The sequence below is a fragment of the Neovison vison genome, chromosome 7, assembly GCF_020171115.1.
Source record: "Neovison vison isolate M4711 chromosome 7, ASM_NN_V1, whole genome shotgun sequence".
Taxonomy (NCBI): Eukaryota; Metazoa; Chordata; class Mammalia; order Carnivora; family Mustelidae; genus Neogale; species Neogale vison.
The window spans coordinates 56,694,790-56,709,918 of record NC_058097.1 but is presented as its reverse complement, the minus strand read 5'-3'; the positions used below and the strand labels follow the sequence as shown (position 1 = coordinate 56,709,918).

The 15,129-nt window shown below is 49.5% G+C and overlaps 1 protein-coding gene across 1 annotated transcript; it reads left to right on the top strand.

The window, feature by feature from the left end:
* The first annotated feature begins 1,783 nt into the window (after positions 1-1,783).
* Positions 1,784-15,097, top strand: LOC122912058 (cytochrome P450 2B11). Its single transcript, XM_044257356.1, has 9 exons — positions 1,784-1,973; positions 5,290-5,452; positions 5,599-5,748; positions 6,948-7,108; positions 9,153-9,329; positions 9,835-9,976; positions 10,913-11,100; positions 11,494-11,635; positions 14,056-15,097. Exons 1-9 carry the CDS (start codon positions 1,803-1,805, stop codon positions 14,244-14,246), a joined length of 1,485 nt encoding a protein of 494 aa, XP_044113291.1. The 5' UTR covers positions 1,784-1,802; the 3' UTR covers positions 14,247-15,097.
* Positions 15,098-15,129: the final 32 nt, after the last annotated feature.

The window sequence follows — 15,129 nt, the reverse complement described above, 5'->3', positions numbered from 1 at the left end:
TCCTGGGCATATTTTGAGTGCTTTATAGTTGCCTATGGCAAGTGGGTACCATACTGAGCAATGCAGCTCCAACCTGCTGTGTGACTTTGGGTAACACTCTAAACCTCTCTGTGCCTTGCTCTCCCCATCTATAAAGTAAGGATGACAGCCGTACTTACCTCAAAGGGTGAGGAGTGAGTGAGTTACTCGGTGTAAAGCACTTCATGGGTCCCTGTCAGTATTCTCTGGAGCTGGAATGAGGCCCAGGCTCAGGACCAGACCACAGGGTACAGCAGGAGGCAGGACTTGGGTCAGGAAAGTCCATGGTGGCACCTCTCCCAGGTCAGAAAAGTTCAGGTTCCACCCCTGAATTCAAGATATCAGGACTATCAATCCTTTTCTCCTAGGTCAGAGGGGTATGAGTCAACTGCTAGGGTCAGGGTCCTGGGTCCTGCAAAGGGTACCAACATTGCAAGACAGTTGCTGCCTCATCTCCCCTCATTCCCTTTTGAAGATTTACTCATTTATTTTAGGTTGAGAGAGAGCACATGCACAGTGGGGAGGGGTAGAGGGAAAGAAAGATCTCATGCAGATTCCTGCTTAGCACAGCATTATCTCAGATCCTGAGATTATGACCCGAGGTGAAATCAAGAGTCAGACGCTTAACCGACTGAGCCACCCAGGTGTCCCCCCGGCCCTATTTCCTCTTGAAAAAGAGAGACAGAGACAAGTGGAAAGCCAGGCCCAGAGCACAACCAGTGGATGTGGTTATGTTCATTCACACACTGAGCAAATATGGGACCAAGCCTGCCAGACATCCAAAATGATGATGGAGACCAACAGGAGCTCAGGGAACGTCAACCAAAATGGACCAGTCTCTGTGCTCCTGGAGCTCAGGGTCTAAAGGCAGAAACAGAGACACCAAGACAGAGAGAGAGAGAGCAAGAGAGAGACAGTCACAAAGAGAGGGTCAGAGAAACGTCCTGCCATGTGAAGGCAGAGCCGGGGTTCCGGAGAGAAGCGCCTGGCTCTGCTCAGAGCCATTAGAGAGCCGGTGGATGGCGGGGGACTCTGAACCTTGCACCTGCGGGGCCTCAGTCTCTGTCTCTCTGTACCTCTGAGTCTCCCCAGTTCTGTGCCTCCTCCCCCCACCCCCATCCTGTTGCCCCATTGCTCCCATCTGTGGCAGTCACCGAGGGAGGGTGAAGGATGGAGGGTGGCAGGTGAACACGGAACCCTGGAAGGTCCCCAGAGACAGGGACGGGGGGACGCACAAACACGTGGGCACACACGGACTCACACACAGGGACACACACTGCCATTGCCACCCAAAGGTAAACACACGCTCACGTATGAAGCCACATAAATACACATAAGCCCATTCACACACAGAGATATGTACACGACCCCAGGCAGATTCATACGTGGAAACATATCAGCACGTTCCCGTCAATGCAAACAGCGCTTCACATACAAAATCACACATGCCCACAGGTGCAAGGAGGCATGGGGGAGTGATTGCTGGCGCATGCACACAGGGGGACGGGGCCTGCCCACCGTGCCTGTGAGACAAATACAACATGCGGGCCACACACACACTCTTGAGAACTTTGGAATCACAACCACATCATCTCCGCAGACCCATGGGGTTGCCCAAGCAGGAAATATGGGTCTGTTAGTACCGCTCTTTCTTTCAAGTTCTTGGCCATGATGAGAGGAGAGGCGGGGAGGGGATGAAGTTACATAACGAGGTGGGGAGGCAGGCTCGAGATAAAAGGCTGCGCTCTGGGCGGCAGTCGGGAGGAAGACAGCTGGACCCAGTCATGGAGCTCAGCGTCCTTCTCCTCCTTGCTCTCCTCACTGGACTCTTGGTTCTGCTGACGAGGGGCCACCCGAAGGCCTATGGCCGCCTCCCGCCAGGTCCCCGTCCTCTGCCCTTCTTGGGGAATGTTCTTCAGATGGACAGGAATGGCTTGCTCAAATCCTTCCTCAGGGTGAGATGGAGATTGGATGGGGTCCAAGGGCCGGTCCCTGTCTCTGTGCTGGGGGATCACTCACCAGAAGGCATGAAGGCATCCTTTCAGGCTTGGGGGTGGAGGGAGGAAGGGGCATGGGGGTGCAGCATGCTGGACGGTGGTCAGAGAGTCGGACGTCCCTGCTCAGTTGAAGTGTGTGGGTACGGTCCCTGGAGCGGGCAAGGGGGTTTGAAGCAGTGTCTGGGTGCGAGCCATGGTGTAGAATTTCATGCTTCTGCCACCCCTCGGTGGAGTCTCTGGGTGCCTGCCGGGCTCTGGAAGAGAGAGAAAAGGGGGTGGTGTCACCCATCAAATAGATCTCTCCTCTGCCAACAGAAGAGGTCAAAGTCTGGTCCAGGTTGGGGTCGGTGTTTGGAGGAGGAGGGGCAAAGAGTCCAGGATGTCAGGCACGGAGTGCAGCAATAATGACCTTGAATGAGCCATAATAGCTAATGTGGGAGTATTTACCAGGCTCTGGATCACTGCTTTCCAGGCATGGTTTCTAGTCTGATAATCCATTCATTTATTAATAATGTTGTTCACACCCACGAACCCACCTCCCAACAGAGGAACTGAATGACCAACAGTAACTTCCAGCTGCCCCGTGCTGCTCTGTCTGCTCCTCACACCATGGCGACCACACTCCTGAATCTTGGCCTGCCATCCCTTTGCTTTTACTAAAGAGGATTTTCCCACCTTTACATATTATGTAGTTCTCATTGTTTTCTACATATTATGTAGTTTCATTGCATCACAAGGGCACCGTGCTTTCCCGTAAACTCCCAGACTTGATGTCCTCGCTCAGAATTGTGAGGCTAGAATTTATTGGCATTGCTGTGGGCTCTCCCATCCTCGAGGTATGGACTGTGAGGACACTTGTCTGCAGTCACACAGCTGAGATGGCACAGAGGGAACACTGAGCTCCAGCATGGAATGCCTTCATCTCCAACGGCCTCTTGGGCTGAATGGCCAGCAATGTGGGGATGACAAAATCCTTTGAGAATTTAGTTAAGCTGTAGGCTCTATCCCCTTCAAAAGTCCACAAATATTTTTGCATATGATTTTCAGTGTTCCGAACCCCCTACAGTTCTTCCATGGTCCTCCCTTCTTGTATCATCTTTGGAGGTAGGAAGGGAGAGAACGGGCTAGTGGGTGTCATATGGTACAGTTTGCCAAGGGTGGCCCAGCTCCCAGATCTTTCTGGAGTCAGACAGAGGTGGATTTTGTGTTCTAGATTCACCTCTGACTCATTGGGTCTCAGTTTTTTCCTCTGAAAGAGAGATGGTGATAAGAGCGTGTGTTTCATAACATTGTTGAGAACTGGGTGGCTGGGAATATTCTAGGCATTGATGATGTGACTTTGGACAGGGCAGACGAGACCAACAAATAAGGAGATGTGAGGTAGACAAGCTATGATTAAAAGAAAGCGGGGTGCTGTTTTAGAGAGCGATGGAGCTACTTTCGATTGAACAGTGAAGTAGAGGCTCAGTCCATCTCGTTTTGTGAGCAGAGACCCTGAAAGATGCAGGAGGAAGGCACCAGCGAGAGGCAGGAGCAAGCCCAGCATATCTGCAGGACCCCATGGAGACTGGATCTGAGAGGATCCGGGGAGGACAAGCGGAGGGGTCATGGGGCCGTGGCGGAGAATTCAGATCTTAGTCTCAGCACAGTGGGAACACTGGACGATTTGGAGCAGTTAGTGGTATTAACTAATCTACATTTTCATGGGATTATTCTGGCTTCAGGGTAGGGTGGGGTGGGTGGTGATCCGGATTGTAGCAAAATGGGAATGAGAATAGGGATACCAGTAAGGAGGCTTTGCAGAGCAGTGTGAGAGATTTTGCAGTAAACTTACCCTTTTTGTGATTTCTTAAAAGCTTTTATTTATTTGTTTGAGAGAGAGAGAGAGAGAGAGAGAGAGCGCTAACATGGCGAGGGGCAGAGGGAGAGGGAGAGAAAGAATCTTAAAAGGGTATCATGCTCAGTCCGGAGCTGATTTGGGGCTCAATCTCAAAATGATGTCATATCATGACCCGAGCTGAAATCAAGAGTGGGACCCTTAACTGACTGAGCCACCCAGGGCACCCCTAACCTGTTTTATGATTTTAAGTCAACTTTTATTGAGGTTTAACCTCACCCCAAAAGGGCACAAACCCTGTGCTCAGCTCAGTGAATTCTTTCAAAGGAACATACTCATATAATTGACGTACAGATAAGTAACAACACATTCTGTCCCCAGAAACCCACTTCCAGTCCCCTCCCAGTCACCACCCTCCCACTATCCTAACTTCATATAAACAGAATTATGACCAGGTTGCCTGGGTGGCTCAGTCTTTAGGGCGTTGGACTCTTGATTTTGGCTCAGGTCATGATCTCAAGGTTGTAAGATAGAGCCCTGGATTGGGTTCCACACCAGGTGTGGAGTTTAATTAAGATTACATCTCTCCCTCTACACCTCCTTTCCCTCCTCCTCAACCCCACTCCCTCCTGCTTGCACCCTTAGGCTCTCTCTAACATAAATAAACACATAAATAAATATATAATTAGAATTATGACCCATGGACACTTTCATGTCTTGTTGCTTTCACTTAACACTACCCTGTGACTTTCATTTATACTGCTGGCTGTAGAGCCCCTTCTTTTTAATTGCTACGTAGTATTCCACAGCACGACTGTATCACTACACACTTATCCTCTAGCTGAGTTGCTAAGCTTCCATGAATGTTCCTGTTTGTATTTTGGCGAACGCGTGAGTACATTTTGTGTGAGCTTGGGAGTGGAGCTGTTGCATCACTGAGTAGACCTGTGTTTGGTTTCAGTAAATACCGCCTAGCAATTCGGCAAGTGGCTCACTGACTTTATGGCTCCTCAGATTTCATGATCATCCCAAAGCCATTGTTTTCCCTTCATGTCTACCCAGTGGGTGATTTCGGGTAGCTCTGCAGGGAAATCATGTCAGGAGGCAGATAGCAGGTTGATGTCACCGGGTCACAAGAAGAATGACCCTTCGGTTTCAGTGCTGGGGAGATCTGGCTGGACTCAGAGGTGGGGGCAGGAGGAAGGGATATTTAACCACCTGTACTGCTTAGGGCGCTGATCAGGCAGAGCCTGGCTGGGTGATGGGTTAATCCTTTAGTTGGTGGGTTCTGGGAAGGGGAAAGGCAGCCTGGGGCAGAGGGTCTTGGGGGGCAGCAAGATCAATCAATACATATGTGTCTTTATGCTTTAGCAACTGAGAGGGCTGCATCAGGGCGAATGGACTAATAGTAACCCCGGGTGTGGATATGCTTCACAGCTCCGGGAGAAATACGGGGATGTCTTCACGGTGTACCTGGGGCCAAGGCCCGTGGTCATGCTGTGTGGGATAGAAGCCATACGGGAGGCCCTGGTGGACCAAGCTGAGGCCTTCTCCGGCCGGGGGAAAATTGCTATAGTTGAGCCCGTCTTCCAGGGCTACGGTAAGGGCCGTGAAGGTACCTGGAGGGGAAGGATGGAGAAGGGAATTGGGGAGGATGAATCCGGGAAGAGAGGATAAGGGGGTACAAAAGGACCCAGGGTCTCCTTCCAGTCTCCTCGGCAGCCCAGGCCTTCCTTACACCCCCAGGTGTGGTCTTTGCCAATGGGGAACGCTGGAAGGCCCTTCGCCGATTCTCTCTGGCCACCATGAGGGACTTCGGGATGGGGAAACGGAGTGTGGAGGAACGGATTCAGGAGGAGGCTCAGTGCCTGGTGGAGGAACTACGGAAAACCCAAGGTGAGTCCCGGGCAAGGCACGGTGCGCAGGGTATTCATGGGCAAAGAAACAGAGGTACAGCTAGAGAATGATCCTGAGAGATCATTGGACAGAGGGACACACAGGGACGAGTAGGAGAGGAGCCCAGGGAGCCAGAAGAGATGCAGGGTGTACAGTGTCGAGAATAACTCAAAGGCATAAACTTAGATATTAGCATGCTATTTACTTGGATTCAGGGAAACCAACTCATGGATTAATTACATCTATCAAGGATGAAAATAGGACTAACCAAAAGAAGGCAAAGAGAGACAGGGGACATAAAGAGGACAGGGTCCCTCCACAAGAGATATTTTGAGACGTCAAAATAGAGGCTGGGAGAGAGAGGCAGAGACATAGGAAGCAATAGAGGAATAGGGACAGAGGACCAAGATGGGAAGAAACAGAGTGACTCAGATGGAGAGATAGGGAAGGAGAAAGAGGCAGAGATGGAGGGACCAAGATGGAGAGAGACTGAAGAGCCTGGGAGAGGCAGAAAGAAACTAAGGCAGAGAAAATTAGACAGAAAGACAGGCTCAGGGAAGGATCTGCTGGGGACAAGAGAAGATGGACAGGTGAGATCTGCAGAGAGAGGCTGATGCCATGTCGCTCCCGGACACTCGGTCAGGGAGGCCAGGATATAGACAGACCTCAACTAGCAAATACAGAATAATTCCCCGGGACACCTACCAGGAGCCCTGGAGGCAGAGAGAAGAGATGAAGGGGGGAGTGGCAGACAAGAGATAGGAAGAGCAAAGCTTTCTAATCTGCCCCTGGGACTTAACTCCCTGCTCCCAGGGTCGGAGCCAAGACCAGAGAGGGATTAACAAGCAAGCCTCTGGAGCTGGGCTTCCCGGGTCTGAAAGCCGACCCTAGGGAAGAGAAGCTGGGTTAATACTGATCAAGTCACACAATCTCTCTGTCCGTCTGTGAGATAGAAATAATAACAGAACAGTACTTTCCTCCCAGGGTTGTGGTGGGAATTTAATAAAATAATACATGAAGTGCTTGGCATAGGGCCTGGCACATCGTCAGGGCTGGTGTGTGTTAGCTGTTCTGTCCCCCTTTCTTTACCGTCACTGGGCAAGGGAGGGCAGACACGCAGAGATGGGGCAGTTGCCAAATGTTCCCAAGGCCTCTGTCTGAATCTGTGTCCCATGATCCGTGCCTCCTCCGCCTCCTAGGAGCCCTCCAGGACCCCACCTTGTTCTTCCACTCCATGACCGCCAACATCATCTGTTCCATTGTCTTTGGAAAACGCTTTGGCTACAAAGACCCTGAATTCCTGCGGCTGCTGGACCTGTTCTACCAGTCCTTCGCGCTCATCAGCTCCTTCTCCAGCCAGGTCAGGGAGAGGGTGTGGGAGGGTAGGCATGAAGTGGGCATCCAGGGCAAGGAAGAGGGGCAATCTGCTTCGGGGGCCCTGCAGTGCAGCTTCAGGATGGAAGAGGGGCAGAGACAACCGGAAGGGACAGGGACACTGTGAGCTGGAGGGCGGGACGGGAGACAGGGACTGGAAAACCGAGTATGACGAAACAGGGGGACAGACTATGAGTCAGGCTGTCAGGCTCTCTCCTTTTCTGTCCCTGATTTTTCCAAACCTTTACCTCTGTCTTGGGCAAACTCCTTGCTTGAAGCAATTCAAAGGACACATGAAAATAAGGAAAGACATTTGTTTGCCACTTCTCCTTCCTCTTTGTTTTTTGTTTTTTGTTTTTTTTAATGTCTCCCGGATTATAAAGTAACATGCTCCGCTTTAATTTTTTTTAATTTTTTTTTTTTTAAATATTTTATTCATTTATTTGACAGATAGAGATCACAAGTAGGCAGAGAGGCAGGCAGAGAGAGAGAAGGGGAAACAGACTCCCCATCAAGCAGAGAGACCGACGTGGGGCTCCATTCCAGGACCCCAGGATCATGACCAGAGCCAAAGGCAGAGGCTTAACCCACTGAGCCACCCAGGGACTCCCATGCTCCACTTTTTTTTTTTTTTTAAGATTTTATTTATTTGACAGAGTTCACAGGTAGGCAGAGAGTCAGGCAGAGAGAGAGAGGGGCAAGCAGATTCCCCGCTGAGCAGAGAGCCCAATGTGGGGCTCAATCCCAGGACCCTGGGATCATGACCTGAGCCACCCAGGTGCCCCCACCCAATGCTCCACTTTTAAAACAAAATAGTATCTTTTCTCTTTCTCAATGAACCTGGAAATACCCCAATTTTATATTAAGTTTAAAAAATCAAACTGAAAGCATACCTGGGTGGCTCACTTGGTAAAGTTTCCAACTCTTGATTTCGGCTCAGATCCCAATCTCAGGGTTGTGAGATAGAGCTCAGGCTTGGCTCAGAGCATGGAGTTTGTTTAAGATTCTCTTTCTTTCTCCTCTTCCGCCCCACCTCCACTTCTCTCTCCCTCTCTAAAAAAAAAAAGAAAGAAAAAAAGAAAATTAAACTTCAGAGCACTCTGCCTGTCTATGGTTCTTAACGAGGAATACATGTTGGATATGTGTGTAGGACACAAACACAAATTCGTGTGACTTTCCTACCAGAGAATCTGCTCCACAAATCTGGAATGGGGCCCAGGATGAGTATTCCCTCGCCCCCAGAAGCCCAGCAGGTGATTTCACTTTTCTCCTCCCACAGAAAATCACAGAGAGAGAAAACTCTGGAAGGAGATTCACCAGCGTTACTGTTACCCCTAGAAAGAAGGATTAAGAATTTTACGTTGTACTCTATCCTTTTGCACATTCTTTGGCAATTATTTGCAACAAGTTAGGTGTTACATTAATCCTCAGATGATACTAGAAATCTGTTTCAAAATAAATATCGTCCTTCCTAAGGAGTCAGTAGGCTCATCTTGCAGAAGCAACAGGTTCTCAACGTTGGGCACAGCAAGGGAGGTGAGGCAAGTGCACAGAGTCAGAGATGTCTGATGTCTGAGCTAAAGAGATCAGCTGGCTGAAGTAGACAAGACAGGTGCAGAGAGGGCACCTGGCTGGCTCAGTCGATCGGTAGAGGCTGGGACTTTTGATCTCAGGGTTGTGAGTTCAAAGACTCATGTTGGGTGAAGGGGTTACTTGAAAAAGAAAGAAAGAAAGAAAGAAAAAGGTCAGGGTGATTAAAGACATAGTAAGGCGAGGCACAAAGGAGAGAGTCGGAGAGGTGAGGCAGGGACCTCATAAGATGTGAGGACGATGAGGAAGATGCAGAAGGAGAAAAATGGGAGAATGACAGATCAAAGGAAACTTAGAATCAGTGAGTGAGAGATGATGACAGAGGGTGACAGAGACACAGGGAGGTGACACACCCCAGGTGTTAGGGCCCAGGAAAGCTCTCCTCCCTGGGACCCACAGCTCAGCTCCAGAACGACCTCACAGCCCCTTCTCTCCCACAGGTGTTCGAGCTTTTCCACAACGTCTTGAAGTACTTTCCTGGTGCCCACAGGCAAGTCTACGACAACCTGCAGGAAATCAACGCCTTCATTGGCCGCGTGGTGGAGAAGCACCGTGAAACCCTGGACCCCAGCTCCCCCCAGGACTTCATCGACGCCTACCTGATCCGCATGGACAAAGTGGGGTTTGGGGGAGGGAAGTGGGAAGGGCGGGGAGGGAGGAAAAGATGGGGGCGGGTGAGGAGAAGGGAGAGGTGAGAGGGAGGGAATGGGGAAGAAGGAGGGAACAACATAGGGTATGGATGGAGATTGGGAAAAGGGAGGGGAGATGCAGAAGGGAAATGACAGGAAGAGGAAACAGGAGAAAGTCAGGAGCAGAGAGGGAGAGAGAGAGAAAGGTGAAAGGCAGGACGCCTGACCCAGGGACCGCAACAGATAACAAGACTTACAGAGGCCTGAAGTCTGGGAGCCAGGGGGAGACAAACACAGCAGAGAGTTGGGAAATGCACTGGAGCCAGGACAGAGCACAGAGAGACGGGGAGGGATTCCCGACTGGATGCACAGAGGGCACAGAAAAGTAAACTAGACAAGACGTGTGAGAGCCCCAGAAGCGGGGGAGGGCGCCCCAGGGACAAGCGTGCAGCAAAGCCTCCCCTCTCCCCCTGTGCTTCCCCCTTGGATTCAGGAGAAAGCTGACCCCAGCAGCGAGTTCCACCAGCAGAACCTCATCCTCACGACACTCTCCCTCTTCTTCGCGGGAACGGAGACCACCAGCACCACACTCCGCTACGGATTCCTGCTCATGCTCAAATACCCCCACATCACAGGTGGGTGGGCCTGGACAGCCTGTGGAGGTTTTTTTTTTTTTACCCCTTTTGGGGCTGCAGGAGTTGGGGCTGGTGTCCTTCCTGAATGAGGCAGGCTGTGTCCGGTGTTCTTCTCTTATACCAGGGGCACTGCCCGTATTGAATGAGCTCCTAACGAAGCCAGTCCTGTGAATGAACACAGGAAGATGGAGGGTCAGCGTGTTCTCCCACTGTTTCCTCCCGTCGCTTAAAGGCAGACTCATCTATCCGCCCCCCATCCATTCCTTTACTTACCTATTTCTTCGTTAATTAATTTATTTACTTACTCCTCTATAGCTCTAGCCCACCATCCATTTATGTGATTTACTGGTTAATCAGGTTTGTCTATGGGCCATTTATTAATCAACGATGAATGATTCATTAATTCACATATTGAGTGATAAACACATACATACACACATTCATTAATGTTCTTCCATTCATCGATCTTTCCACTCATAAGCTGATTAATTTCTGTATTCATTTATTTATACAGTTTTTCATGGGTTAGTCTGCTGATCTATTCCACTGTTTCATTCCTGAGGACCTAGCTCTGTGTGTCATCTCTAATACACACACAGTAATTATTAGCTCATTTTCAACTCCTTTTAGAGCGAGAATTTTGGCAGGCTTATAGTCTTGAGTTCTTAATCTGAAATTCTATGCAAAATTGTGGGGTGTGTGTGTGTGTGTGTGTATCTGTGCCCCGGGGGGAGAATTCATAACATTCATTAGATTTCAAAAGGGGAGAATTCTTGCTTCCCCCTCCCCTTCTTCCCCAGGCTCGTTGCTCTGAGGGGTATCAATGACCTAACCATTTATTATGCCTTTTCTCTGGCTCACTGGGCCATAGAAAGCAATGTGCCTGCTGGAAGGTCTTTTTAAAATGAGGTTCCCCGATCCCACTCATCTGTGCAGAGAGAATCCACAAGGAGATTGACCAGGTGATTGGCCCACACCGCCTTCCATCCCTTGATGACCGAGCCAAAATGCCATACACGGATGCCGTCATCCACGAGATTCAAAGATTCGGGGACCTCATCCCAATTGGCGTGCCCCATATGGTCACCAAAGACACTTGCTTCAGAGGGTACATCATTCCCAAGGTGAGGTCAGCTGGGCTGGCGCATCTCTCCGGTGTGGCTCATCTCTGCCCTTGACCTGTTTTTGCTTTGGTTTGCTTTGGTTTTATCACTAGGACCCTCATTTTTATTTATTTTATTTTATTTTAAAGATTTTATTTATTTATTTGACAGAGAGATACACAGCAAGAGAGGGAACACAGCAGAGGGAGTAGGAAAGGGAGAAGCAGGCTTCCCACAGAGCAGGGAGCCCAATATGGGGCTCAATCCCAGGACACTGGGTTCATGACCTGAGCCAAAGGCAGATGCTTAATGACTGAGCCACCCAGGCGCCCCTTTTTATTTTATTTTATTTTTTTATGGGGTGCACTGAGGAAGGGAATGGCAGTATCTTTTGACCTTGTGACCCTCCCTCAGGGCACTGAAGTATTTCCCATCCTGCACTCTGCTCTCAATGATCCACGTTACTTTGAAAAACCAGATGTCTTCAACCCTGACCACTTTCTGGATGCCAAGGGGGTATTGAAGAAGAATGAAGCTTTTATCCCCTTCTCCATAGGTGAGCTGAGATCACAGATCCTCTTTGTTTGGCTTTCCACTCCCTTTCCCAGGCCCCGGAGTGCCACTCCCACCCTGAGACAATCAAGGGGAGATCTTTGCTTTCTGAGCATCAGTGTGTGTGTGTGTATGTATATGTCAGTTGCTTTACCCACTTTAATCTGTTCCATCTTTAAGTTCCCTAGAGGGAACTTAAGAAGTAAGATCATGTCCCAAAAGGCACATCTTGGTGAGCTATTTTAACATCTTTATACCTTGGTATGAAATATCTGTCGAGCACTGCTCTGAGCTCAGTGCTCGGCTGGGGGCTGAAAATAATGCGCAGGACAATTCACGTTCAGACAATTCACACAGTTCCTGCCCCGGGAAATTTACAGTCCAGCAGGGAAGGTGGGCACTTATAATCTGGCCACAAAAATAGTCCCTAATGAAATGAGTTGGTGCTTGCAATGTGCTTAGGGCTGCTTGCCACAAAGGGAGCGGTCACAGAAGTGGTGATTATTATCACGATGAATGGATGAATCTAAAGTGCTCTAAAAGGGCCTTTGGGAACACAAATTAGGAAGGACTGACTACTCTTGATGATTCATTGGGGAAAACATCCCCTGAAGCCCTGGCCTCTATGCTAAGACGTCAAGGATGACTATCAGTTGGCCTCTAGAAAGAGTGATCGAGGCAGAGGCAACAGCAAGGTCAAAGCCTGCAGGTGGAAACATGATGGCATATTTGAGAAACTAGATGAACCTTGGGAGCTGGAATGTAGATTATAGATTATATAAGATTATAGAAGGGTAAAGAGCTCAGCTGGGGGTGTTTGGATTTATCCTGCTGGCGCTGGGGAACCAGAGAGGCTCTTGACATGCTCTGAATTGTCTCTGTCCATATTCTCCACCTTTTGGCCCCTTCTAGAGACAACCCCAATGCCCAGGGTCCTCATTCTTTGGGAGAAAGGAGGACCCTAGAGTCAAGACAGAGATGTAGAACAAGAAGGACAGAGACAGACAGACAAAGAAGGAGTAAGTGAGAAACAGAGAGAGGGACAAGGAGAGACAGAGGGAGACAGTAACAGGGGATGTAGGGACAGAAAGAGACAGAGCGAACATGAGACAATAGAGCAAGGAAGAGGAGAGAGAGAGAAAAGGAGAGAGAGACAGTGTTTCAGATGGAATCAGATGCAAATGGACAGAGACAGGGAGTTTAAAATGGAAGAAAGTGGGCAAAAGAGGAGGGAGACAAGATACAAACAGAGCAAGAGACCGACTCAATTTCGCCATGGCAGGAAAGAAAGACAAGCCAAGGCAAAAAGATGGTCGGACAAAAAGCATGCAAAGGTGTCCCAGAAGACAGGGTGGGAGTAGAGAGTAGAGCCAGGCTGTTCTGGAAAGAACTGGGTCAAAGAACCAGGTGTAGGAGAACTAGCCCCCAGCTCTGCCCTCGGTATTCCTAAGTTCGTATTTCCTAATTTCTAATGTGCAAAAAGATGTGGACATATTCCCCAGAAACCTCCATGCAGGCCCAATGCAATGTCTAGGAAACGTCTGGAATGGCCTTTCCAAGGTGGCCAGCTTGCAGATAAACAGGCCCTGACATGAAGGATGAGGCTTTCGGTGTCTCTACCTGAGGGTTCCACTCCATGTGTCCTCATTTCTCATCAAGCCCATGCTCTGTAACCTACTGGGAAGCTCTTACGCCTCTGAGAGTCTGTGGAAGCCATAGACGCCCCTCTCACAAGCACCAGTCCCACTCACAGTTTTAGGTGCAGTTTGGTTTTTGCCCCAAACTCTTGAAGCAGTGGCTCTCAGACAGAAAAGATGACAACCCAGAGATAGGGAAACACACAGTACCAGATACACACCCCCCCACTCCCCAGTAGCCTCGTACTCCCCACCACACACATACTCCATGCCACACACACCCAGAAGGAAACACAAAGCAAGAACCACCTATTGCATCCTTAGCAGAGGCCAAGTGTTAGTCTAGGAATTTTTACAAATATTCATTTCTTTAACCTCACAATAGCCCTATTTGATGGTTACTCTTCTCCCCATATTAGAAATGAAAGACGTTAAAAATGTCAGAAATGTGCACACACCTACATAGTGGAGGCAGACAGACAGACAGACACACATACACACACATCCAACCAGAAATGTGTCTTTATTCTCTGGGGGACTGCTGGACCCTTTGGAAATCTAAGAAAAGAACTCTCTCCTGCGGGGGGGGGGGGAAATATGCAAGGCCTATATGTTTGCACTTTCAGAGGGCCTGGGAACCCCCAGGAATTACACCCTGAATTGCAGGTTAAAGGCTAATCCCATACACATCTGTTGCAATGGCCACAGATGTCTGGGTTTGCCATGTGATAGGACAAGGAACATGCATTGGCTCTGTGCTCACGCTGGTGATCTTGTGTGTCCACAGGGAAGCGCATCTGTCTTGGTGAAGGCGTTGCCCGCATGGAATTATTCCTCTTTTTCACCACCATTCTCCAGAACTTCTCCGTGGCCAGCCCTGTAGCCCCTGAAGACATCGACCTCACACCCCGGGAGATCGGTGTGGGCAAAGTGCCCCCTGTGTACCAGATCAGCTTTCTGTCTCGTGAAGGGTGCTGAGGGAGGGGGGCAGTCAAAGAATCCCAGGATCATGAAGTATCCCACCTCTGCAGAGAACAGCTCCTTGCCTCTCTCTGGGTCTTCCTGCCACAGCCAGCCGGCACCATCCCCTCCTTGGTGCCACCCCCCTGGGAAAGTCCTCTCTGCCACCTCATCTCAGCCCATCATTCTCCAGCTCTTGTAAAGACTCGTTGGAAGTGTTTTCTCTCCTTTGTTAACAGAGTTCTGGATGTACTGCGTATATAAAAGCTGGGGGCTAAGAGGGAAGACATGGCTCCCTTCTACCTCCCAAGCCACGGCTTCCCCCAGTGACTACTCCCTTCCTCAGAACTACCACCCCCTCCTAGCAACTGTTCGTGCTCCATGATCTGTGCATACATGATCTCACTTGAATCTTCTTTCCAGTATTTCCATGGGGGTGGGTATGATGATTGCGTCCATCTCACAGATGAGTAAACAAAGGCCAGGCACTAGCATCCATTGTCCCAGGTCATATGGCTGGGAGTAGAGGAGCAAGATTCACACTCCATCTCCCTGGCTCTCAAACTCAAATTCTTCAGCTGGTCCTGCCCAACTAACCCCCAATATATTTTTAAATTATGGTGAAATTAACATAACATAAAGTGTTTTAAAGTGTATAATTTCACGGCATTGAGTTCATTCCCAGTGTGGTACAACCACCACCACTATCTAGTTCCAAACATTCTCAGCACCCAAGAACAAAACCCTGTACCCATTAGCAGTCACTCTCCATTCCCCCATCCCCTCAGCCCCCAGCAGTCACCAATCTGCTTTCAGTCTCTATGGCTTTGCCTGCTCTGTGTATTTCATATAAATGGAATCATACAATATGTGCTCTGTTGTGTCTGGCTTCTGTCACCCA

What these genes read in the sequence shown, in the direction of transcription:
- LOC122912058 (XM_044257356.1), top strand. Translation starts at nt 1,803, where the DNA reads ATGGAGCTCAGCGTCCTTCTCCTCCTTGCTCTCCTCACTGGACTCTTG. An exon ending in TCAGCTCCTTCTCCAGCCAG is followed by an intron (nt 7,109 to 9,152) that starts GTCAGGGAGAGG and finishes TCTCTCCCACAG; the next exon opens with GTGTTCGAGCTTTTCCACAA. An exon ending in GAGGGTACATCATTCCCAAG is followed by an intron (nt 11,101 to 11,493) that starts GTGAGGTCAGCT and finishes ACCCTCCCTCAG; the next exon opens with GGCACTGAAGTATTTCCCAT.